Source organism: Trichosurus vulpecula, chromosome 8 (assembly GCF_011100635.1).
Source record: "Trichosurus vulpecula isolate mTriVul1 chromosome 8, mTriVul1.pri, whole genome shotgun sequence".
Classification (NCBI taxonomy): Eukaryota; Metazoa; Chordata; class Mammalia; order Diprotodontia; family Phalangeridae; genus Trichosurus; species Trichosurus vulpecula.
In genome coordinates, this window is record NC_050580.1 from 53,861,425 (window position 1) to 53,887,628 (window position 26,204).

At 44.9% G+C, this 26,204-nt stretch overlaps 1 protein-coding gene across 2 annotated transcripts in view; it reads left to right on the top strand.

Annotated features, from left to right (window-relative positions):
- Positions 1-26,204, top strand: part of CDH23 (cadherin related 23) — a 552,108-nt gene that overhangs the window by 425,182 nt on the left and 100,722 nt on the right. Inside the window, exons 28-36 of one of the 2 annotated variants that reach the window (XM_036735220.1) lie at positions 723-871; positions 7,619-7,754; positions 9,030-9,418; positions 9,528-9,629; positions 10,153-10,155; positions 15,929-16,078; positions 18,106-18,234; positions 20,046-20,174; positions 22,837-23,064. In XM_036735220.1, the coding sequence (XP_036591115.1) occupies positions 723-871; positions 7,619-7,754; positions 9,030-9,418; positions 9,528-9,629; positions 10,153-10,155; positions 15,929-16,078; positions 18,106-18,234; positions 20,046-20,174; positions 22,837-23,064 (1,415 nt within the window). The remainder of the gene's footprint in view (positions 1-722; positions 872-7,618; positions 7,755-9,029; positions 9,419-9,527; positions 9,630-10,152; positions 10,156-15,928; positions 16,079-18,105; positions 18,235-20,045; positions 20,175-22,836; positions 23,065-26,204) is intronic. The other variant, XM_036735219.1, reaches the window with a different exon arrangement.

Sequence of the window (26,204 nt, forward strand, 5' to 3'; positions counted from 1 at the left end):
GAACCTTTTCTTGTACCTCAGTGTTTATGGTGTCGTCCCCATTAGACTGGGAGCGCCTTGAGGGCAGGGACCATTTGTGCCTTTCTTTGTATCTCTAGCCCTTAGTGCAGTGCCTGACACATGGTAGGCCCTTAATAGCTTGTTGCTGACTTGTCATTCTCGTTTTATAGATGGGGAAAGTGAGGCTCAGAGCGGGTAAAAGGTTTGCCTGAAGCCTCACAGCCCACAGTGTCAGAGCTGGCTCTCCTAATCGGAGGTCCAGGGCCTGTTCACTATGCTGTACAACTCAGCTGCTAGAACTTCCCCAGAACCTTTGACCCCAAACAGAATCAAAACAGCATGTGCCAGAGGCATCCTAACTGTTAATTCATTGACTCATTCATTCCCCTTCTGGCCTTCCCACCCCACCCCCACCATCTCAGCCCTTTCTCAAAAGTATCAAAAGAAACTGTGGCTATGAAATCAGGAAGGCCTAGGTTTGAATCCCACCTTAAATACTTACTGACTGTGTGACCCTGGGTAAGTCACTCAACTTCCCTGAGCCCCAGTGTCCTCATATGTAAAATGAGGCTAAGAAGAAGCGCCTGCCTCACAACATGATCGCAAAGATCAAGTAAGAGAGTGCAAAACACAAAATTAAATTAAAATAAAGGTCTTTAGACTTGAAGGTGTCATGTAAATGCCAGCCACCATTATGGTTGCCTCTCTGTGCGTCTGTCCAGGTAACCAGGGAAACAACTTCCGGATCCACGTCAGCAGCGGGCTTCTGATGCGAGGTCCTCGGCCCTTGGACAGAGAACGGAACTCATCCCACGTGCTGGTGGTGGAGGCCTATAATTATGACCTAGGACCCATGAGGAGCTCGGTCAGGGTAAGACCACCCTCCTCGTGATGGCATAGTGGGGACAGCCTTGAACTTGGAGGTGGGAAGTTCTTGGTGACTATGGGACCCTGGACAAGTGGCTGAAGAGCCTCAATCTCTTCTCCAATATAATAGGATAATAATACCATTAGAGCCTTAACGTGCCATTTAAATACCATTCATCCATTGCTATTTATTCTTCTCTACTCTCAAAAATAAAGTATAATACCTATTATAGTTATCATTTAGAGATGGACTTCTCTATAAACTTTTTAAGGCTTTCATTATGCTGTATATACACTATCGCACTGGAATCTCCCAACAACCCTGGGAAGTAAATGCTACAAATATTATCATCCCCGTTTTGCAGATGAAGAAATCGAGGTAGAGAGAGGTTAAGTGACTCTCCCAGGATCGTATTGCTAATAAGTCAGAGGCAAGATTCGAACCTACACCTTCCTAATCGCAGAATTCCTCATTCTCTATCCACCACGCTATATTGTCTCTCTAAAGGATCAGGGAGGCCTCATACATCTGTGACATTAACACCAGGGCCATGCCAATGGAGTAGTGAGCATGGACTCGGCCACTAGAGGTTAAAGTGAGGGGCCAGTGATTGTAGGTGTCGTCGCTGCTAGGTGGCACCATAATGCACAGGGCCTGGAGTCAGGAAGACCTGAGTTCAAATCTGGCCTCAGACACTCCCTGGGTAAGTCACTTAACCTCTGTTTGCCTCAGTTTCCTTATCTGTAAAATGGAGATAAAAGTAGCACCTACCTCCCAGGGTTATTGTGAGGATCCAATGAAAAAATACTTGTAAAGCACTTAACACAGTGACCGGCACATAGTAAACACCATGTGAATGGTAGCTATTGTTATTAATTATTATTAGAGTTTCTGTGTAGAAGCTGGGGCTCTACTTACCGCCAGGGATTGAGCCTTATCTTCATCCTTGGATAAATCTCTTTGTTCTGTCTTTGCCTCAGTTTCCCCAACGGTGCAAGGAATGCACAGAGCTATTCACAGGGGAACGGAGGTGGGAGAATGATAAAAATATTCATCAAGGAAAGCCAATAGATGTGGGAGATACCCTCAATGTTCACAGGCTGTATCGTATATCCATGCCTAAGCTCTTCCAGGCTCCTCTTCCCATCAGTCTGAAAGAGATACAAAATTGACACCCTTTCCCCTGGATCAGCCCCAAATCATGATCCTGTGAAGCTGAATGGGAGAGAGACTTCAGGACAGTCCCCTGAGCATGAGACTTAACTGAAGGTCTGCACTGTAATGCAGCCCTCCACTGGCCTGGCCCAGGCTGGGCACAAGACTGGTTGTTTGTTCAGAGGAATAAGCTAACAGGAGGCCACACACCCTTCCTTTGGGTCAGGCGTTGTTAGGTGGAGAATGCCTTTCCAAGGAAAGTGAGTAGGGGGTGTGAGCCTTCTGTAAGACTTGGGATGCACTCATTAGGATTTCTGTAAATCCTTTCTCTTTTGTTGCTTAATTCTATGGAATGAGTAGCCTAGGGCAGTTGTACAACTCTTGGAGATGAAAAGAAGGAAGGAAGGAAGGAAGGAAGGAAGGAAGGAAGGAAGGAAGGAAGGAAGGAAGGAAGGAAGGAAGGAAGGAAGGAAGGGAGGGAGGGAGGAGGAGGATGAAAGAAAAAGAGAGAAGGATGAAAGAGAGAGAGATGAAAGATGAAAGAAAGAAAAAGAAAGTGGAGGGTAAAATAAAAAGAAACAGGATGAAAGAAAGAAAAGGAAGAAAGAGGAAGATGAAAGAAAGGAAGAGGATGATAGAGAAAGAAAGAAAAAGGAAGGAAAGAAGGAAGAAAGAAAGAGGAAGATGAAAAAAAGAAGGAAGGGAAGGAAGGGAGGAAAGAAGGAAGGAGGGAAGGAAGGAAGGAAGGAAGGAAAGAAGGAAGGAAGGAAAGAAGGAAAGGAAGGAAGGAAGGGAGGGAGGGAGGGAGGAGGAGGATGAAAGAAAAAGAGACAAGGATGAAAGAGAGAGAGATGAAAGATGAAAGAAAGAAAAAGAAAGTGGAGGGTAAAATAAAAAGAAAGAGGATGAAAGAAAGAAAAGGAAGAAAGAGGAAGATGAAAGAAAGGAAGAGGACAATAGAGAGAAAGAAAAAGGAAGGAAAGAAGGAAGAAAGAGGAAGATGAAAAAAGAAGGAAGGGAAGGAAGGGAGGAAAGAAGGAAGGAAGGAAGGAAAGAAAGGAAGAAGGAAGGAAGGAAGGATGGGAGGGAGGGAGGGAGGAGGAGGATGAAAGAAAAAGAGAGAAGGATGAAAGAGAGAAAGATGAAAGATGAAAGAAAGAAAAAGAAAGTGGAGGGTAAAATAAAAAGAAAGAGGATGAAAGAAAGAAAAGGAAGAAAGAGGAAGATGAAAGAAAAGAAGAGGATGAAAGAGAAAGGAAGAAAAAGGAAGGAAAAAAGGAAGAAAGAGGAGGATGAAAAAAAGAAGAGAAAAAAGGAAAGAAAACTGGCAACAAATAGGTCAATCTATTCTCATGTGAATGGGTGGTTTCTGGGGGCAGGGAGATGGGTGAGATTATCTCCCAAGGTCTCCTCCAAGCTTCCACGGCTCTCCAGCCAAACTCCCAAGGTTACATTCTTAGGGGAAAGGGAAAAGTCAGAAGGGTCAGGAAAGATAGTTCTCCAGTCAGAAAAAAAGGCTTCCAGACCCACCCAAGCCCTGCCACATTAGAGCCCCTTCCCCTGAGCTAGGCGGGAAGTGAGTCAAGCCAGAGAGGCAGTGAGTGGGAAGGTGGGAAAAGATGAGGAGGGGACTCGAGAGGGACTTTTGGCCTATGCTGAGCCAGGCAGAATTGGCCCTTCTTATCAACTTCATCACTGCACTCCCCAAGCCTGCCCAGTGCCCACGTCAACAGCAAGGGATGGAAATAGTGAGCAGAAACTATGCTCAGAGACTGGGTAGAAACTCAGGGGTGTGTCTGGGGCAGACGGCTTCCCATGGCCTTTTGCCTACACACCAGCTGATGCCCTAAGAGAACTAATTGTCACACCCCAGCCCTGAGTAGCAGCTTCTCCCTGGAAAGAGATAGGCCTGGCCTGACTGTGGGTTTTAGAAGAGAAAGCCTGCTGGTGACTTCATCCTTCCCCCACCCAGCCAGGTGTTGCAGGAGATGTAGCACCCTAAGCCTTCTCAGAGCCATAGGGAAGTGTCCTTGGGGGAGGGGGGGGCGGGGCGGGGCTGGTCTCACCTTGGAAGTGGTTTGGAACAGGATCCAGGAGACTGGTAGTCACATTCTCTCTCTCACTCTCTCTTTCTCTCTCTCTCTCTCTCTCTGTCTCTCTCTCTCTGTCTCTATCTCTCTGTCTATCTCTCTCTCTGTCTCTCTCTCTCTGTCTCTCTCTCTGTCTATCTCTCTCTCTGTCTCTCTCTCTCTGTCTCTATCTTTCTCTCTCTGCCTATCTCTCTCTCTGTCTCTCTCTATCTCTCTCTCTGTCTCTCTCTCTCTCTTTCTCTGTCTATCTCTCTGTCTCTCTCTGTCTCTCTCTCTGTCTGTCTCTCTCTGTGTCTCTCTCTTTTTCTCTGTCTCTCTCTCTGTCCTCTCTCTCATCCCTACATCATAATATATATCCATGCATCATCATGATATACAAGGAATACCTCAAAATGCATCCATCCTAGAGTCATAAGTTTAAAGCTGCTAGGAATATTAGTTATTCTATGCCAATGTCTTTATTTTACTGATAAGGAAACTGAGATCAAAAGAGTGAAAATGAGTTGCTATGGTCACACAGGTGGCAAAGCCAGGTTCTGAACCTAGATCTCTCAACTCCAAATCCAGGCCTCTATGTCCTATGCTTCTTCCCCAAAAGAGTGACACAGACAGCAGAAATCTCAGACCCCTGACTGAGGATCTGGGAGTATGTGGTGCTTCATGGTGCTCTGTGACCACCTACCTACTCCATATCAGCATCAGACCAGCTCTGGTCCTTCATCTCTGAAGATGCTGTGTCCAATCCACTGTTAGTGATGGACTTAGGGTTATTTTTTTAAGTTAATTTTTTTTTAATTAACAAGCATTTATCTTCTTTCCCTCCCATTGAGAATGAAAAAAAAAGAGAAAATTCTTGTAGCAAATACACATAGTCAAGCAAAGCGATTTTTAAAATTACATTTCTTGGAGTTATTTTGCCCAGCAATAGGGACGGGTTTGCACCAAACCATCCTCATTTTCTCAAGCAGTGCCCCTTGTGACCAATAACATGTTTCTGAAGCAGACAGCCAGGGTTAGAGATGCAGCCCAGGACCTGGGAACCAGCTATCTTCAATGGACTCTTAAGTAGCTCACACAAAGATGGTGCCCACAACTGTAAGCCTATTAACACACGTATAACACATGTATAGTACATGCCCATACCAAGTCACTCAACTTTTTTAAGCCTCAGTTTCCACATCTGTAAAGTGAGGGATCTGGACTAGCTGACCTCTGAGGTCTCTTTCTAGCTCTGGACCTCCCTAACAAACCTATGCACACATATGTATGATGGTCAGACTTGCCTGTTTTGAGCTCCCTGGACAAAAAGAAAATTGAGTTAACATTCGGTCCACTGGGTTCCTGTTGCAACTACCTGTTGAATAAGAGACCTACGTGTTTCCTATGTGCATGTGACACCCCATCTGTTAGAAACCACATGCCCTCTGGCACAATGTCTCTACACGTCTTCTTTTACACCCCAGATAAAACCAGAGGACTATGAGACCCAACCAGACCTATCTCCCTGCAGCCTTGCCCTTCTTTTGTGAACATTGGAGCCCCTGATTTTCTAGGTCTTTTTTGTTTTTTCCCATGACCCTCAGCTGGCAAGGCCATTTGGAGAGCAGACACAGGAGGGGCCGCCGTTGTGATGTATGATGCATGTTTACTTTCCGCTAGCCCTAAGAGTTCCCGAAATTCCTCCATGTAGGACCCCACCCCCCTTCCCCATCAAAGCCTCCCCAGCCAAGTTGTTTATAGCTACGAAATCAGGTTTCAACCTGGAAAGCAGCTGCATCCTGGCCTGGTTGTTCTGATTTGCATATGGGGTCTAGGTTCTTGTGGTAAAAAAAAAAAAAGTTCTGATGACACAGCATTCATTGCTTAGGGCAGAGGGGCCCGGAATCGGGGGAAACTGAGAAAGAGAGCTTCAGAAACAATACTCAGCTTGTCTCTGCCCCCATGCCAGGCATCTGGTACTGGCAGCCTGCCTTCTCTCAGGTCCCTCCATGCTCTAAATTGGATAATTTTATGGTATTTGTAGATTATTCACAGCAGTCCACCACCTCCTCCTCCTCAGCGTTACCCCCCACCATTCATATCTCAGGCCAAGTCAGGAGATATGCTGGACCCAATGGCTGGTACATATATGTGTGTGTGTATGTGTGTATGCATGTGAGAGAGAGATAGACACAGACACAGACACAGAGAGAGACAAAGACAGATTGAGTATTCCAAATAAAATACAAATGATTTCAAAAGATCACAGGATCATAGAGTTTAAGGTTGGAAAAGCTCTTACCAGTCAGTTGAGAGCTGACCTTTCCCAAAATTTCTACCCTTCAGCATTGGCCTTGTGTAAGTTGGGGCTGACACCAGCCAAGTAGGCAAATATCTATTGGGCAAGAGATCTCTGAAGACCCCCCTCCATTCCTCAAAGGCAAGAATGTGTCCTGGCTAAGTCATTTGGGATACCAGATGACAGCTCCACTGGAGGCATTCAGTTCATCTGTTCATCCAGACCAGTCACTGACTCAGAGAATTAGAGAAGGGCTTGGGCCCCAAGCCTGGCTCTGCCCTGCCTGACCTGGGCCACATTAGCTTCTCCATGCATGAGCCTGCTGCCAAAATCATCCTCACCTGCTCCCACATCCTTGTGGCAAATATAGGATTGTGGGACTGTACAGAGGGTGCTGAACAAGGACCTTTCTCTCCCAGGGTGTGAATCTGCTCTGTGCTAGCTCTATGGGGGACAGGAATTTTTAAAAACGACCAATGATACTGAGGATTATGGTGCTGGTTAGCTTTTCCAAATGTTTTCCTATGAAATCAGCTCATATCATCTATACATGATAGATACAGATCTCTTTGAGAGAAGCAGGGTGAGATACGGCTAGAAAATCAGTGTTGAGAAGTTAAGAAGTCCTAGGTTCGAACCCCACCTCTGACTCATACTGGCTGGGCGACCCTGGCCAAATCATTGAATTTCTCGGGGCTCTAGGCCACTCTCTAAGACTGTAAGCTGTGGGGCAGTCGTTGATCTGCATTTGTAGATGGAATCCCCTCTCTGGGAGTTCCCTATACCAATTAAGTTTAGTCCAAAAAAAAATATTTAAAAGAAGCTTGTGAATGAGATTGGTCTCAGATCTAGGATCTTAATCCATTTTTCTTCATTTTACATATGAATTTCCTCTCTCCTCCAACTGCTAGTACCTTCTCCTCACAATTATCTCTATGTATGTGTGTATATGTATATGTCTGTATATATAGTAGGGATGTGTGTGCCTTAATGTAAGTTCCTTGTGGACAGGGACTGTTTCAGTTTTGTCTTGTCTTCTCAGCTTCTGAAATAGTGCCCAGCATTCAGCTGATGCTTAATAAATGCTTTTGATTCATGGATTGATCTATGAGCTGATTGAGTCCCAGAGAAGTTGTTACTTTCCTAAAGCCACATGACTAAGACCCAGACTCCAGTCAGCAACTATTCCCTCACAGTCCTCCCTTCTGGTCCCCTGTTCTACTCCAGGTCATTGTATACGTTGAAGACGTCAATGATGAGGTCCCAGTATTCACCCAGCAGCAATACAGTCGCCTGGGGCTACGGGAGACCGCAGGCATTGGGACATCTGTTGTTGTTGTCCGGGCTACGGACCGGGACACAGGTGAGTCCTCCCTGTCTCCCCTCCACCAAGGAGAAATCCGGTCCATGTGTACTCGTTCTTTGGGAGGGACGCATCATGAAATTTAATAGAGATTAATGTAAAGTTCTACCTCTGGTTCAAAAAACAAACTTCCAAAGGACAGGATAGGAAGCATCTTATCTACCTAGGCTGCAATTCACATGTTAGTGAACTGAAATCTCAATTTGAGCCAACAATGTGACCTGAAAGCCCCAAAAGCTAGTTAGGCAATAAAATACTAATACCAATACTACTAATAATAAATGATGATGATGATGATGATGATGATGATGATAGCTAGTATTTATATAGCACTTTAAAGCTGACATAGTATTTTACAAATATCTTCTCATCTGGTCCTCATAACAACTGTGGGAGGTAGGTGCTTTATCCATACTACTTACAGAAGGGAAAACTGAAGCAACCAAAGGTTAAGTGACTTGCCCAGGGTCACCCCAGCTAAGAAGTGTCTGAGTCTCCATTTGAATTCTGGTACCTCAACCCTTAATACTAAAGGTTAAGAGCTTGGCTCATGGAGGGAAGGGGCACTTCCTCATGAGGTAAAATACTACAGGCATTATTTTCCACCATCTGCAAGATGAGAAAACTGAAGTTAAGTGATATGCCCATAGTCACAGAACTAGGGACCATTCAGGGTAGGATGTGAACCCAGTTCCTGGCCCCAAGTCCAGCCCTCTTGTTCACTGCACCATGAAGGTGTCATTGTCTTCTCCAAATTAGCATTCACCTACCTGTGAAGCAGTCATACTTCAGGTCCCCTGGTTTATGTGGAAATTTACAGTTGACATTAATTTTAGCAATTAACAAGATGACATTGCTAAAAACTTCCATTTAAGGAAATATGCAAAGATTTGTAACACTATTCCTGAAAAATCACCCTTTCTGCTCCTGCTCAAATGCTTTCTTGTTTGAAACTCCATTTAGTTCTGTGAATCTTAGTTTTTGAAGTGGTTAAAGGTATGATTGGTAAAGGAGCTTAGATCATAGGTTGTCTTAGAACAACACCATGGTCTAGTGTCTCTGACTCTTCCCCACATTTCTTACCAAAATCCAGACCAGTGAGGGCAGGAAGCAGTGCATGCTCGGACACTTCTTCTCCATGGGCCCCAGATTGGATTAGGGGGTGGGGCAGAAGGAAGATTTCACTCATGACCAACCTGAGTCCAGAGTAGTTTGTTTGGGAAGGGGAAGGATTGTTTTGTAAATGAGATACACAAACTTCTGCCCTACTTCCAGGGGATGGAGGGCTGGTGATCTACCGCATCCTGTCAGGCTCAGAGGGGAAGTTTGAGATTGATGAGAGCACAGGTCTCATTATCACCATTGACTATCTGGACTATGAGACCAAGACAAGCTACCTGATGAATGTGTCAGCCACCGACCAGGCGCCCCCGTTCAACCAGGGCTTCTGTAACGTCTACATCACTCTCCTCAATGAGCTGGATGAGGCCGTGCAGTTCTCCAATGTTTCCTATGAGGCTGCCATCATGGAGAACCTGCCCTGGGGCTCTGAGGTGGTGAGGGTACAAGCATTCTCCATTGACAACATCAACCCGATAGTCTACAGATTTGACCCTTACACCAGCCCCCAAGCCCGGGCCCTCTTCAAAATTGATTCAGTCACGGTAAGTTAGAGGGCATGGCAAGGATGGGCGTGGGGGCGTGGTCAGCAAACTAACTGCCTACTTGCTCCCTTTGGTCACTCCCCATCTGGATCCTCCCTCTCCCCAACAGGGTGTGATCACTGTCAAGGGACTGGTGGACAGGGAGAAAGGAGACTTTTATACCCTAACAGTCGTGGCAGATGATGGGGGTCCCAAAATTGATTCTACTGTGGTAAGTCAATGCCCACCAAGAGTGATACAGAGAGCTAGCCTGTTTGACAGCTTGTAGCCCAGAGAGCTTTGACAGACCCTTGGAGGAAGACAAAGTCTAAACAGGAGAGATGAGGTAAAAAGGAATGGGTATCAGTTTAGGTTGGGAGAACAGGGCAAGAAGTAGATTCCAGAACTGGTCCTAGGATCTTAGTGGCCTAGAATAGCCTTGAATCTATGATTGTCCCATTCTTCCCAGAATCATGCTGCTGGGTCTAAGCTATAGCATGAAACAGACTCTTCTCAGGGCCCACCTGGACCAGATTTCCCAAACTCATACTCTGGGCATTAGAACCCAGCAGGGGGAGTTAGGATGATATAAGACAGTCAGGGCATCCTCCCCCATACATCATCATGAAGTCAGACACCCAAGTTCTTCTACTGGACCCTCCTTCCATTGGCCATCTAAGTACCAACTAGAAGGACCAACTGAATCAATAACCATTGTGTTTTTCTCTACTTCTTTCCGGCTGTCCCCTCTGCAGAAGGTGAGTAGAAGGATGCTCTGGTTTATTTTCCCTTTTTGTCTTCTGGTCTGTGGGCACTGTCTGCTCTAGCCCCTGCATGAGACTTAGCCATGAGCTTTCAGCTAGCTCTGCTTCCTTCCAGTGGACAGTTCTAAGCAGAGAGCTCAGCAGCTCTTCACCCCTTCCCTGCGTGGATATTCTCTGTTCTGGTCTTCTACCCTTAACCCAACTCTGCCAAACAGCTCAATAAGTGTTGATCACAGTCTTTCTAGGTGCCCAGGACAGTGTTAAGTCCCAGTGGGGTGAGGGCAGTACATTTAAACTAGGCTGACACACAAAATGGAAAGCCACCCATGAGAACAGTTCTTGGCCAAGTGCTAGATTTGTTGATAGATTCGTGCATCGAAGAGATCTCAGGGAAAGAGGAGATCACTTAAGGATATAATAGCCAGAGGAGACTTCTTCAGAACTACAAGACTTGAGAAGCAGGTTGCTACAAGGGGAAAGTTCTGGCTTTGCAGCCAAAAGGCCTGAGTTCGAGTTGCAGATTGGCCACTGGGATTCTCCGCATAGATTCCCTCTTCACCCTTGGGATCTCTCTGGGTCTCAGTTTTCCCATCTACAAAATGAGGAGGTTGCACTAGATGGTCCCCAAGGGCCTTCCAGTTCAAAACCTATGATCTTATCACTTCAATTGGCTTTGAAGGAAGGGAATAATTCAGAATGAATTGTTGACATTCCAAAAGGGAAGGAGAAGGGAAAACATAGTCCTAGAAAAAGATGCAGTGGCTGACCAGGTAGACATTAGTGCTTGGGTTTGGGAGGAGGAAAAGGAGGAGGAAGAGGAGGAGAAGGAGAAGAATAGCTATCGTTTATACATGATGCTTAAAGGTTTGCAATCTATAATTATTCCTTCATTTGATCCTTACAATAATCTTGGGAGTTCAGTGCTATTATCATCCCCATTTTAAAGATGAGATGATATTCGTAAAGTGCCTGGCAAAGTTACTGGCGTACAGTAGGCACTATCTCAATGTAAGCTCTTGTTATTATTTTACATTTGGGGAAACTGAGGCTGACAGGAGTTCGGTGACTTGCTCAGGATCACACAGCTAGTGCGAGGTGGGATTCAAACTCTGATCTTACTGACTCTACACTTATTTACTAACCACCTACCTGCCTAGAAGAATCAAAGAGTCCCAATTGTAGACAGTTTTCTATTATCCAGGTGTGGCTCATCCACTGTGTGGGTCCCATCCCAGGCAGGATTCCCCTAGCCTCCTGGCTTGGGCTTTGGCACCTTGCTCTCGCCATCCCCCTCCCCCTTTGTGGTCAGTCGGTGCGTGCTCAGGATGAATAAGCTCATTTTAATATTGGCCTAAGAGAGTCACTGGAAAGGAAAATTTGCTGTGGGAGAAATAGCGTATCATGCATTTCAAAAGCCAGACATAACTATCTTTAGGCTATTTGCATCACTGCCTCCATCAAGAAAATTGAGAATCATCTGCGTCTGGTTGCCCGGTAGAGGTTCCAATGCAATTCATGAAGGGACAGGTTGGCTTTGAGCAGCTGTCATGCCATTTGGTCTGTGACACTGTAAAGAAACTGGTCCCCTGACCCACCCTTTCCTGAGTGTTTTGTCCTTACTGGTGGGACCATAGAGTTAGAGCTGGAAAGGACCTTCAAGGTCATCTAGTCCTCATTTCCTACTTGATACTGGACCATATCCCCTGAGCTGCTGCTGCAGGCTGGCTCACTTCTGTTCCCACAAGTGCTTGTGTGACTCCCCCCAGAATCACCTAACCTCGGAAGAGATCCCTCCTTACTTCATCTCAGTATGCCTGAGACAAAGATCAGCCACACATCCTCAATATGCCCAAAACTGAAACCATCCATCTGCCTCCACCTGCCCCTTCTCCTAACTCCCTTCTTTCTGGCAATGACATTACCATCCCCCCAGTTCCCTCAGCTCCTTATCTTGGACTCTTCCCCCTCCACTACACCCTGATCCAATTAGGTGCCAAGTTTCATTGATGCCATCTTGGCAACATCTTCCTGCTTCTCTATACTCATATGGTCACCACCATCATGGTTCAGATCCTTCTCAATTCTCACCAGAATTATTGCAGTAGCTTCCATGACGGTCTCTATGGTCTCTGCTTTCTCTCTTCTCCATTCCATCCTCCACACAGCTGCCAATATCACCTTCCTAAGGTACAGTTTCCATTCTAATGTCACTCTAATACTCAAAAGCCTTCAGCAACCCCCTACTGTCCTGAGGATAAACTTCAGAAGCTTCATATTTAAGGACCTCCAAGATCTCTAGTCCCAACTTACCCTTCCCTGTTAGGTCCCCATAAGTACACCATATTCCATGCAAACTGGACCATGGCTACTCCCCAAATTAAAGTGTGATCTCCTGCTTCCCTGCATTTACTCCCTCCTCATCTCTCTGCTTTTTGGAATACTTCAAGGATCAGCTCAGGCACCAATAATGTTCTCCATTTAGCTCTTGCTGATTTCCATCCCCACCCAAGTGTTCTTTTCTCCCCCACATTCTCCTAGAGGTGATAGGGAACCACTGGAGTTTCCATTGGAAGATCCAGTGAAAGAGATCTGCTCTTTAGGAAAATCCCTTTGGCAGCTGAGTTGCCAGAAGCTTGTGTCAAGGAGACCAGCCAGTGGGCTTTACTGCAATAATATGGTGGTGAGGGAAGGGTCTGCACCAGGATGGTGCCAGTGTTAGAGGAGAGAAAGTGGTGTATACAGGGAGTAACAGGAGAGTTTGGAGGGCAGGGTCGGTTTTAAACATGTTGAGTTTAAGATGCCTATAGGACATAGAGTTTGCAATCTCGGAAAAACAGTTGGAGATATGAGACTAGAGGTTAGGAGAGATTAGGACTGCATATGTAGATCTGAGAATCATCAGCCTAGAGATGATCATTGAATCCATGGGATCTGATGGGAGTACCTACTAATATAGCCTAGAAGAAGGGAAGAGGGTCCAGGACAGAGCCCTGTGGGATGCCAACAATTAGTGGACATGGCCTGATTGAAGATCCAGCAAAGAAGACCCAGAAGGAATGATCAGATAGGAACGGGAAGAACCAGGAGAAAGCCTAAGAAGACCATCAAGGGGAAGATGGAGGTCAATGTGCCAAAGGCTTCAGAGAAGTCAAGAAGGATAAGGATTGAGAAAAGGGCATTCGATTGGGCCATCAAGAGAGTGTTAGGGACTTTGGAAAGAGAAGTTTCAATTGAATGATGAGGTTGGAAGCCAGACCGCAGAAAGATAAGAAGAGGGTGAGAGGAAAGGAAGTAGCAACACCCATCATAGACAGCCTTCTCAAGGAGTTTAGCTACTGATGGAAGGAGAGATATGAGACAGTAGCTACTGGGCATGGATGGATCAGATGAGGGTCTTTGAGGATGGGGAGACAAGGGCAAGTTTGTAGGCAGCCAGGTGATTGGGAAAGTTTTAAGATAAGTGAGAGAATGGATGACAGGGGGAGCAATCTGCTGGAGAAGATGGGATAGAATGGGATCACTTATGCATTTAAAGGGGGTTGCCTTGATAAGGAGAAGGGCCACCCTGATTTCTATCCTCCAGATTCCTTTAGCAGAACCTCAGGCAGGGGTGCTGCCTTAAATATACCAACTCTTTTCTCCCTCCACCCCCAAACTCTCTCTAACATGTGGGGGAGTGTGGGCAGGGGCCTTTTAAAGGTGACACAGTTTCCTCTGCTAAGTCTCAGATCAGGAACCTGAAACCACAACTCAGCTCTACCTTTCTCCCCTCCCCAGAAGCCTCTTCTTCCCCCACCCTGTCCCTGAGATGTAGGGCCAGGGCAGACAGACTCAAATGCAAGGGTTCTCTAATGACAGTCATGGGGTTTGTCAGCCCTGAGCATCTTCCCACCTCAAGATGCTGAAAAGGGGAAACAGGGTGTCCCTGCCCCCATGACATTACCACAGAAAGGTCAACCACATTCCTGGGCTCCTCTTTCTCTGATTCTCCACTCTTCTAACCCCTGCATTGGTCAGCTTCCCCACTCAAGGGCCCAGCTCTCCTCATGACTAGCAATCTGCCTGCTCCTTCTTAAAGTCTCGGCACCCTCACCATGGCCAAGGTCAAAGGACCCCAGTCTTGGCACTGCTCTCTGCAGCTTTGGCTACAAGACAATCATGAAAAAATGAGCACAGATAAAACAGACCCTGGAATAACTGTAACCTGCCTTTTGGTGCACCCTCAGAGGCATGGCCACAGAAGCCTTGGGGACCCACAACCCCTCCTGCTAATTGGTCAAACTGCCCAAATTTTCCTTGGTTCCAATGACTTTTTCCTTAATTTGAGACAGTTAGAGTTCCCAGGTGCTGTGACATTGAGCAAAAAATTAAGTAGTTTGAGTACTATTTCATTAGAGTGAAATAAGGAAATGAGATGTTTAAGCCTCAGTTTTCTCATCTGTAAAATTATCTCTAAGGCTCATTCTAGCTCTAAAACACTATAACTAGTTGGGGGGCATGAGCAAGTAGCATGGTTTGGCCATGAAGAAATGGAATAGTTTATCCAGAAAGGAATGATGGTGAGATGGTTTTAGATGATTTATGATTTATGAAGATGCCTTATGATTTATGATTTATGAAGATGCCTTCACTCCCATACACACACACACACACACACACACACACACACACATGCACACACACATACACTTCAAGTCTTGAGCTTTTAGCATCAGACAAAGTCGAAGCCACATCCAAGATCTTTGGGAGGAGCACAGAGAACAAATCCTTCCTTACCATGCTCCCTATAAGAGGAGAGGGGGCAGGGAGGAAGGGTCAAAAAGGCGCAGGGGTTCAGGATCATTCATTTCTCTCCCACCACCAAAGAGTTGGATCATAAAGAATGAAATTAGGCCTAAAGAGGGAAGGAAAACAATTACAAATTAACAGAGGAAAAAACCCTATTTCCTCTGAACTAAAGAAGAGTACAGATGCTCACATAATCTATAGGAAACCATGCAAACTCCACAGTGTATGGATCAGGAAAAGAGGCTCAAAGCTAAAGACTTAGTCACCCCTTCTTCCCTTCCCCAGAAAACCTCACAGCCACATAAAATGGGAAGTAGCCAGGGCAAGGAATACCCTGTGCTAAGAATGAGTGTGTGTGTGTGTGTGTGTGTGTGTGTGTGTGTGTGTGTGTGCGTGCGCATGTATGCACGTACACGTGTGTGAATATAGTAACTTGTTACGTGGGTAACATGAAGAACACACCTTGGAATCCCTAGTCAGCATATTCAGCCACTTCACAAAAAGGTCAGAGCTATTGACTCAAAATAAATGTGTGAATTTGCATGTACTTTGCATGTTCCTCATTTTACATCAATAAGTCACACTGGCAAGCATGGAAGCCTTTTGTTCCTTTCCCTGCCCCAGATCACTCAGCCTCCTCCTACCCTACACCCCAACCCTTACTCTGCAAAGATAAGCTTGGGCCCATTCTGTAAAAACACTGGGCTGGGTTAAAAGTGGTAGAACCCAGGTAGATGATCTGCTCCACCCCAGGCCATGCCCATCTTCCAGCCCTGGCAGTTTTTCTTCCTTTACTGCTCAAGGTGGACTTGGATTTCAACCCACATCTATCAGGACACCATTGTTGTGTTGCATGAGGAGTGTGGAGCTGGGACAATGTGGAGGTCTCGCATGGCCTCTAACGGCCCACCTTTGGGCTGAGGAGGACCTGAGTCAGGGAGAACGGGGGCCTCTGACCACATCCTTCCATCCTTCCCAGGTCTACATCACAGTGTTGGATGAGAATGACAACAGCCCTCAATTTGACCCGACTTCTGACTCAGCCGTCAGCGTGCCTGAGGACTACGCCGTGGGACGACGGGTAGCAGTGGTCACAGCTCGAGATGCTGACATAGGCAGCAATGGGCAGGTAGGGGGCACACTGCGCCACCCAAGTTCCCTCCCATGGTCTCCCCAGTGGAAAGGGCAGCGTGGACAACTCAGCTAGAGGGGAGGGAGGTCGTCAGGGCTTTCATTGTTCATAAACACAGTCAGCTCAAACTTGGCTTTGAGCTGAAGACAGAGCAGGCCAAATGGAGTTCTTCCTTCAAGCTCAAGTTTGGACCAAGCAAGATAGAAGGTGCTGTCCAAGCTCCCAAGGAGGGAGTTCCTGGCACCAGCTGCCTCCTCCTCAGCATGTGCATCCTGAGTGTGATACCTTTCTTGAGCTGTCAATCACATGAACTACAAATCACAGTAAGCACATTTGCACACTCTACGTGTACAACATGGAGGCACGTGCTTACCCACGACCCCATAGCTCCCAAATCATTCAAGCAAATTCAAACAAACATTTATCCGAAATGTATCCAGCACCTAGCTAGGCACTGTGGGTATTCTTTTGGTCTCGATCTGTGTTTTCACCATTTGGGAGCTCCCAGGCTAGAACTTGCCTCTGCCAATGAAGATCCCCAACTTGTCAGTAACTTAGCATCTCAGAATCACTGAGATATTGACTGACTTACCCATGATCGCACAACATCAGAGGCAGGTGCTGAAGCCAAGTCTTCCTGACTATGATCCACTATTCATTAAGGCACGCTGTCCTGGTGATACAAAGGTCAAAACAACTCAGTCCCTGCCCTCAATGAGTTTACATTCATGGCGAGCACACAATACTATGCATCCCCAAGCACCAAACCCAGATCCAGAGTCAGATGACTTGTGTTCAGATCCCAGCTGTGATACCTCACGCTGTGTATGACCTTGGTTGGGCAAATCATTTTCTCCATCTGGGCCTCAGTTTCCTCATCTGTACAATGAGAAGGTTGGACCAGATGGCCTCTGAATCTATGAAACAACCTGGCATGATGTGATTACATTAGCTCCCTTTGATCCCTTTGAAAGTAAGTTTGTTTTTAAAAAAAAAGAAAAAGAAAGTCTGTCATTTTATACAATTTATGTTCTTTTATGGAGCTCTATCCTGGGAAAATTATGAGGACACATCAGAGGAACTGAGACTCAGATGTAAGTCTTATAACCACCCCTAGTCCCTTGTTCCCTGTAGACTGGGAGTTTCCTGAGGACAGGGACTATCTTTTGCCTTTCTTTATATCCCCAGGCCGGGCAGGACACAGGCAGTACACATAAGAATCTAGATCTTTGACTCTGAACCCAGCTTAACCCATAGGAGACAATTAATTGATTGTCCAGTCGGCTGGACATGACAAGGCCATGTCATCACCGGCACTTATCCATCAAACAACAAATAAGCATTTATTAAGTCCAGGTCCTGTGCCAGGCACTGTGCTTGGCACCAAAGTACAAATAGAAAGTGAGACTGGCCCTGCCCTCAGAGATTTTACATTTTAATTGGGTGTGAGGCCACAACATGTTCACAGAGAAGTCAGTTTAAGACATAAACAGTCCCACCATAAGAGTACACCAGCCTTTTGGAGTGGGTGGAAACATTTAAGGGCATTACCTGATAAACTACTTCGTCACACTTATTTTGCAAGTTAGCACTTGCAAAGAAAGTGGTCCGTATTTCTCCAGAGAGTAAGCTTGGATAAGGTTCAAACATTTGGACCATCCTGCTTAAGCTACAATAGAGTAAGGACAGAATGGGGACTTCCACTCAGGTGTGCTTGGGCCATCTGCTCAAGAGAGCTGATTGTTAAATTTTCAAAATTTTCAATGTGAGCATTTATACCTCAGAAATCAGCAAACAGCTACAAGTCAGTGTTTGCTTTGTTGTTCTGTTGATTGTCTAGACTTAAGAAAGTGATGGAGAAAATTTTAATAATATAGATTAAATTAAAAATATGTCATGTGTATTTTTTTTCAGAGAGCTGGTTGCTAAACATTTACCATCACACACCTCTGCCTCCATTGTTCTCTCACTCCTCCCACCTTCCCAGCTCTCCCTCTCAATATCACCTCTTCTTGCCCTGGCAGGTGTCTTTCTACCTGGCCTCAGGAAACACTGGTGGGGCCTTTGAAATTCTCACCACTAATGACTCCATCGGTGAGGTGTTTGTGGCCAGGCCCCTGGACAGAGAAGAATTAGAACATTATATTCTCAAGGTAAGTAGGCCCTGTCCATCTAACCTGGGATGCTCTAGAACCCTGAGAGCTCTGACTCAGTGGAGCAAAACTTATTACCTTAGAGAGTTTTGATGATGGCCACATAGTCCATTCCATGATGGTACCCTTGAATCTGGAGTCAAATCTGGGTCAAAGTCTCAACTCTGCCATTTAATTCCTATATGGCCTTAGGTATGTCACCTAACCCTTATAAACCTCCTCATCTACAAAATGTCCGTGTTGGACCAGATGGCCTCTTTGGTTCCTTCTAGCTCTAAATCTATGATCCTATAATCTACTCTCCCTACCAGTTTGGTTTCTTTCCCATTGGTCCATACAGCTGGGTCAGTATGGATTGCACAAGGCAGGAAGTACACAGAGAAGCCATTTGTCTGTAATTTGGCATCACAGTGAGTTTCCAGAAAGATATAGAGGTTCCCTGACTTACCCATGGTCACACAGGCAGTACATGTAAGAATCTAGATCTTTGACTCTGAGCCGCTATTCATTGTCATTCCATTGGAGGAGAACGAGAAGGGGTAGATAGAGAAGTCTTGTGTTCACAGAGAGGGAAATGACTAAGGTTTCTATAGGGGCTGCCTTGAGAACTAAAAGTGGTTTGGGGAGGCTTCAGTACTGCCCTGTCACTAACTTACTGCATGTCTCAGTTTCCTCATCTGAAAACTGAGGAAAATAATACCTACCCTATCTACAGGGGTGTTATAGGAATCAAATGAGATGAAGTATGGGAACATATCTCAGAAAATTAACCAACTTTTTCTGGGTTTTTTTTTCTTTGTAACAAGAGACAATTTGGCACTAAAGGAAGTGGGGTCAGGGAAAGGCAGATTAGGAAATGATGATAATTTAAGAATCATAAAGATGTTTTTGCATCACATTAACATTTTTTAAAAAGAAAGGAAGTTAACTGGTATAGATAAGAAATGACATAGAACCTAAAATCTCAGAGAGTCACTTGTGACTAAAAAGAATAAAGCAACTTGACTGTGGCCACATGGCTAGTTGTGTCAAAGGCAGGTTTTGAACTTGAGTTTTTTCTGATTCCAAGGTCAGTGCACTATCCACTAAACTATATGGTCTCTTGTTTTAAGAAGATATACCTTGATAAGCAAATTCAACTTGTCCATTGTTGCTATCTTGTAGCTCAGATGAGGTCTGGGGAGCCCTGGCAGAGTGCTGTTCAGGACAGAGCCAACCCAGATGCCTGCTCCAAGAAAGAATGTCCTGCCTGTCCTGGGCATTGGCTATTGCATCCAGCTTAGGGTCGTTCTCCTCAGGTGTCACACAGAAAAGACCTTTCAGAAGCTCTGGGTCTGTCAGCCAACTTCAGTAAACCCATTAAAGACAAAAGATGGGAACCAGAAGCAGGGTCCTTGGTCTAGGATCAAGCTCAGAAACTGGCATCTAAGAGCCAGACAAGGGGAAGGGGGTGGGGAGGGGGTGGAGAGCAAGCTACAAATGTGGTCTCAGGCCAGTGAGGGTCAAAACCAGGAGACAAGCAAGCTAGAGTCAGAGTCCAAAGTCAGAACCACAGATCCAAGCAAGGGTCACAGCCTCAAAGCAGGTTGGAAGACAGACAGGTGTGAGCCAACATCGTTCTGTGTCTTCCCTTTCCAATTGAATGCATGGTCCAGGTCAGCCTAAGAGGCAGATGTGAGTCAGTAGGTTCCAAGCTTCCTTCCTGGCAGCCAGCCTTTGTCATTGTTAAATTCCAAAGCCATAAACTCTTCTTTTTCCTATGATCCCATAATTATCACCTTTTTCTGCTTTCTTCTCTCCCTCCCCCATAGATTGTGGCAATTGATGGAGGCTCCCCTCCCAGAAAGAAAGACCATATCTTGCGAGTCACCATTCTAGATGTCAACGATAATCCTCCCATCATTGAGAGCCCCTTTGGGTACAATGTCAGCGTGAATGAGGTAAGCTTAACCTTCAAACACCCACACTGCTGTTACAGTCAAGAAGGATTCTTGCATCATTCTATAATCACTTACCCCTATGCCCTGAGTGCCTATGAGGGCCTATTTAATCATTCATTCAATAAATATTTGTTGAGTCTCAATAGTGTCCTAAGCATCCCCAACAGCATTCACTCATTCAGATTAATCAATCAATCCACAAGCATATATGAAGCACTTACTGTCTTAGGCACTGCTCTAGGATCTAGAGAGACATGAATCCATGTCACATGAGGATTAGCTGGAGTAACTGGGGATGTTTTGCCAAGAAAAGAGAAGACTCAAGGGAGATGTTACAGTCATACTCCATTATCTAAGAGCTGACAAATGAAAGAGAGATTAGACCCCTTCTATTTGGTTCTATTTGCAATTTGCAAAGAGGTCAACTTGGGCTTGATGTCAGGAAGAGCTTCCTAACACTTAGAACCGTCCAAGTTCCCCCTCTTTGGATGTTTTCAAACAAATGCTAGATGACCCCACAATTCGGGATGGTATAGTGGGTTTTACCAGAATACCACTGAGGTCTCTTCCAACTTTCAAATCCTGTGAAGTATTTGTAGTGCCTATGGTATGCCCTGGCCTTTGTCAGGAGCTCTGAGCATTGAACAGCAATAGAAAACATGGTTGCTACACTCCAGGAGCTTATAATTTAAGAAATTATGTTGGATTTTATGAAAGCTTCCCCAACTCATCAGGTTGAACACTGAACTCATTGTTTTTCCCCAAAACCCACACTTCTACCAGGCTTCCCAGAAACCTTCCCCAGTCACCGTCAAGGGCACCAGCATCCTTCCAGTCCCCCAGATTTACAATTTGTGTCATTCTGTCTGCCTTACCCTCATTCACCCCACATATCCCATCAGTTGTTGGATCTTCTTGTCTCTATCTCAACAGCATCTCCCACACACATTCCTTCCTCTCCACTCACATTACCACTACCCAAGTTCAAGCCCTTATCACCATTCTCACCTCTTGGACTTGAAAATAGCTTCCTTTTGGGTCTCCCTGCCTCAAGCCTCACCCTACTCCAATCCTCCCCAACACCCAGACTAAAATGATCTTCCTCAAAAATGCAAGTGTGATACCATCACCACTCCCCACACTCATAAATTCTAGTGGTTCATTTTTGTCTCTAGGATCAAATATAAACTCCTCATAGCACTTAAAGCTCTTAACATCAACTTTACTCACTTCCCTATACTCCGGCCCTCCCCCTGGGCCCACCTACAGATTTGAGAGGCTGAATTTCCCATCTCTAGGTCTTTGCACTTGCAGTGCTTAATGACTATTCTCCCTTCTCATCTCTGCCCTGTCTGATCTCTGGTTTCCTCAAAATTCAGCTCAAGCCCCACCTTCTTCATGAGGACTTCTCTGATTCCCCCACACTTTTAAGGAATTCTCTCCAGAAACTACCTTGTATTCATTTTCTTTATATTCTACACATACTCATGTGTACATTTGTCTCCCCCAATAGAATGGAAGCTCCTTGAGGGCAGGGCTGTTTCACTTTGTGTTGTGTCCCAGCACTTAGCACAGTTCCTGGCACATGATAGATACTTAATAATTGCTTGTTAGTTGATTGAGTGTTGACTTATACATATCAAAGAATAGATAATAATATAAGGCACTATAGAGTTAATGTGCTAATGAAGGCTATAGAGGAATGGGTCCCAATTTATAGGATATATTAAGACAAGATTATAGAGGGTCTTAAATGCCAGGCTGTGGATCCCTCTTCACCTACAGCTCCTCCCCAAATCCTGCTAGAATTACAAAGTCTTCCAAAATAGAAAGGATCCTGAATACAGAGTACATTTCCTTCTTTTTAAAAAAAATTCTTATTGATACTCTTTTTTAAATATCAGCATTTCCCAGTGATTACCTCCATCATCACTACTAACAGAACCAAGTATAGCTTAGAGAAACAAGCCAATATATTGGCCATGTCTGAAGATTTATGTCTTGTTCCACTCCTGTGGTCCACCACCTTTCTGCCAATAGGCAGGAGGTACATTTCACTGTCGGTCCTCTGAGGTCATAGTTGGTCCCCTCATGGATCAGAGTACTCAAGTCTTTCAACATTGTTTTCCCATATGGTGATCTGGTCATCATTTTATAGATTTTATTTACTTTTCTCTGCATCAGTTTATATAAATCTTCCCAGATTTCTCTGAATTCCTTATACTTGTGGTTCTTCTGGTACAAAAATATTCTATCACATTCACATACCACGATTTGTTTGGCCATGCTCCCTTTTCTTTCCTCCTGTCAATTCCCAAGGACTGGGAAAGAGAACCCTACTCCATCAGCCAGAGAACACAGACACACACAGATAGCCACTATCCAAAGAAAAGGTTTTCTCATGCAACCTCAAGAATGAGTCAGTCCATACTAACATATTGTTGGGCCCCATGCCAAACTAGGCATTATCTAAGAGCTCCATCTCTTTGAGTAACGAGCATGATAGGGAGAGATAGCCCATAGAATCAAACATTATGGAGGTTACTGGATATTGAGGTCACATACCTCTCCAAAACCAGCCCTCAGCCTTGGCTGAGCACCAACATGTTGATGTCATCACCTTGGATCTAGAGTAACCTCCTTCTCCCTGTCTCTTTCACAGAACGTGGGTGGGGGCACTGCTGTCGTCCAGGTGATAGCTACTGACAGGGACATTGGAATCAATAGTGTCCTGTCCTACTACATCACCGGAGGAAATGAGGATATGACCTTCCGAATGGACCGAGTCACTGGAGAGATCGCCACCCGGCCCTCTCCACCAGATCGAGAACGTCAGAGCTTCTACCACTTAGTGGTCACCGTGGAGGATGAGGGCACTCCAACTCTCTCAGTAAGTGATGGGGCTACAGAGAGGGGGAGGGAGGGTGAAAGGAAGTGGAATGCTTTGTGGCTGTGAGGAGCAGGAATTCTTTAGAACTGGTAAGCGTACTGAGGACAGAGATTCAGTGAGAGGAAACTGGCTGCTTTTGTGTGGGTGCATCTACTAATATTTCTCATGTTTTCCTTCAGTAAAAATCTATTTAGTGTTTCCTTTTGTGTGCAAGGGGGGACAGTGCTAAATATTGAAACATTGGGTCCTAGTGGTCTCTCCCAATAGTGATTCTATCTCTCATCTCACCAGTGACTTGTTGACTCTGACATATGCTTGGAGTTCTCACCCAAGTAGATCTTGGAGAAGTTGGGGACTCACAGAAGGAGCTTTCAAGGTCATCTAATCTAACTCCTTCATTTTACAGAGAGGGTAACTGAGGTCCCTAAAAGTATTGTGACTTGTCTAGATCACAAAGGCAGGGAAGGGATGGTCATATGGGTAAGGGGGACTCTATCCCACAAGATCACGAAATGATGGGAACCTCAGAGATCATCTAATGCAAGGTGTCAAACTCAAATAGAAATGGGGCCATCAAACTGTACATAAAGATCCCTGCAGGCCACATATTAACTTGGAAAACTACATATTATCATTATCTATTTTCTATTATATTTTTATTTATTTTGTTAAATGTTTCCCAATTACATTTTAATCTGGTTCCTGCATACTAGAGATTGTTGGCAACAATGCAGGCATGTTTGATGTCTCTGGTCTTGTCATCCATCTTTGTATCACTAAGGAAACTGATGCCTAGGGTCATTAAATGACTACATAGTAAGGATCAGAGGTGGGATTTGAATCCAGGTCCTCTTACCCCAGAATTGTACTATTCTATCTCCTGTAACTATGAAGCGAGTCCTAGTGGTATCGCCCAGAAAATCAGGAAGTTCAGACAAATTGTATTGCCATAAAATCTTGAACACATGGATTTTTCCCAGGGGATTCAACAAATATATAGCAGTAAGACCATGCCATCAGCTACACGCTCAGTTGAATAAAATCATTTCCTTGACATTAATTGTCCATGTGCCTGGCTTCCTTTTAGCTACATTTGCATAATAGCTTGAGAAATGGTTAGTCTTAGAGTCAGGGGGCTGGTCATGGTGTTCTCATGCCCGGGCATCTAAGATTCTATGTGTCAAAAGCCACCAGCCTATTTAGTTCCCAAGGTCCAGTAGACAAACAAGCCTAGAAGAAAAGTACAGAGAAAACCCCTACCTTTCAATTCAGATCTATAGAAATGGATTGAGCACCTGCTATGTGCAACCACCACTGTGCTAAGCCTTGGAGACTCAAAAGATGAAAAATCATGGCATACATGCCGTCATGGAGTTTACAGTCTATGGTGGAGAATGGCATAGGAAAAATACACACAAGAGCAGCTATGATTAAAGTGTGATGTTATGATATGTAATGTATTTTGACTGAGATCAAACAGAGGAAAGCCAGGAGAAATTCAAGAAGGGAGCAAAGGCCCACAGGAGGTGGGCATAGGGTACCAGGGAAAGTTTCCTAGAGGATGTAGCACCTTATGCTGGGTCTCAAAGGAAGAGAAGGATCACAACAGGTGGAGATGATGGGGAGTCCATTGTAGACATGGGGAACTACATGCATCGATACACAGAATTAGAAGAAGACAAGATGAGATTGGGAAAGTGCAAATAGGCCAGTTTGGCTGGAATATAAAGGAATAGGAAGGAAAATAGTACAAAATGAGGAGGCAGATTTCAGAGGCACTTGAATGTCGGGTTAAGGAGTTGATATAGCATTTAGTTAACATTGAGAAGTCAGTTAAAGCTACTGAACTTTAGAAAGATTGCCAAGTTGTTATTCAGTCATTTTTCAGTCGTGTCTGACTCTTTGTGACCCCATTTGGGGTTTTCTTTGCAAAGACATTGGAGCGATTTGCTATTTCCTTTTCCAGTTCATTTTACAGATGAGGAACTGAGACAAACAGGGTTCAGTGACTTGCCCAGGGTCACACAGCTAGTAAGTATCTGAGGCCAGATTTGAATTCATGAAGATTACTTGGACAATATTCCTAACAGAGCCTGACAGTCTTTGTAGCAGGTATAACAGGTGAGATGACACTAGGCAGAGCAGACCGAGGGGGTCTCTCTTTGTTTTAGAGAGTAGATTGTTCTTCTGATCTCTTTTGAATGACCCTGGATCTCATTGAGAAGACCCCTGTAGTCTTTCAGGCCTCTGCGTAGCCAACCCAATGTCATCCACTAATGTGAACATCTGGAGAATGTCATCAACAGGGAATCTCTCTTCCATTGAGGAGTTGGCAGGATGTCCTTCATGGCGCTGGCAAACACATTTAGCAAACATCTGTCTCCTTGTTTTCTGCCTTTCTGGATATGGATCTCTGGCAGATTGTTGAATGAAGTTATCTTTGCAGTCCCATCTGTCACGGAATCCTGGATGGTTTTAAGTATTCAAGGGAGACACCTTGTTGGAGAAGAGCCTCTATGAGCACCTTGAGAGCATTTTGTTCCGCTGAGACAAATCGGTGGGGATTTCATTTTGTTTTGTTTTGTTTTCAACAAATAATAGGCACAAAAATATTTGCATTTTTAATTCCTGTCAACTGTGCCACAGTAAAGATGTGATCTACTAGCGAAAGTTAGCTACTTATCTACCGGTCATATTCTTGAGTTTTCATAGAGGATATGCTCGATGTGTACCATGACCATTATCATACAGACTTTGTAAGAATGAGAAAGCTACCATGTGGCTCAACCATTGCCAATGGTTTTTGGCCTTTTTGGCTAATAGTACTTTCTATGATCTTTTCCATTCTTTTTGTCATCTCACCATCTTTGAGAGATCTTGAAAACTTATCCTTAAGTGCATATAAAATCATGATGCCTCTAGCACGATGCCTTCCGTATGGTGTTGTTATTGTTTCGAGTTGTTTCAGTCATATCCAACACTGTGACCCCATTTTGGGGGGTTTTCTTGGCAAAGATGCGGGTTTTTTATTTCCTTCTGCAGCTCATTTTACCTATGAGTAAACTGAGGCAAACAGGGTGAAGTGACTTGCCTGGAGTCACCCAGCTAGTAAGTGTCTGAGGCTCAGTGTTTTGCACATT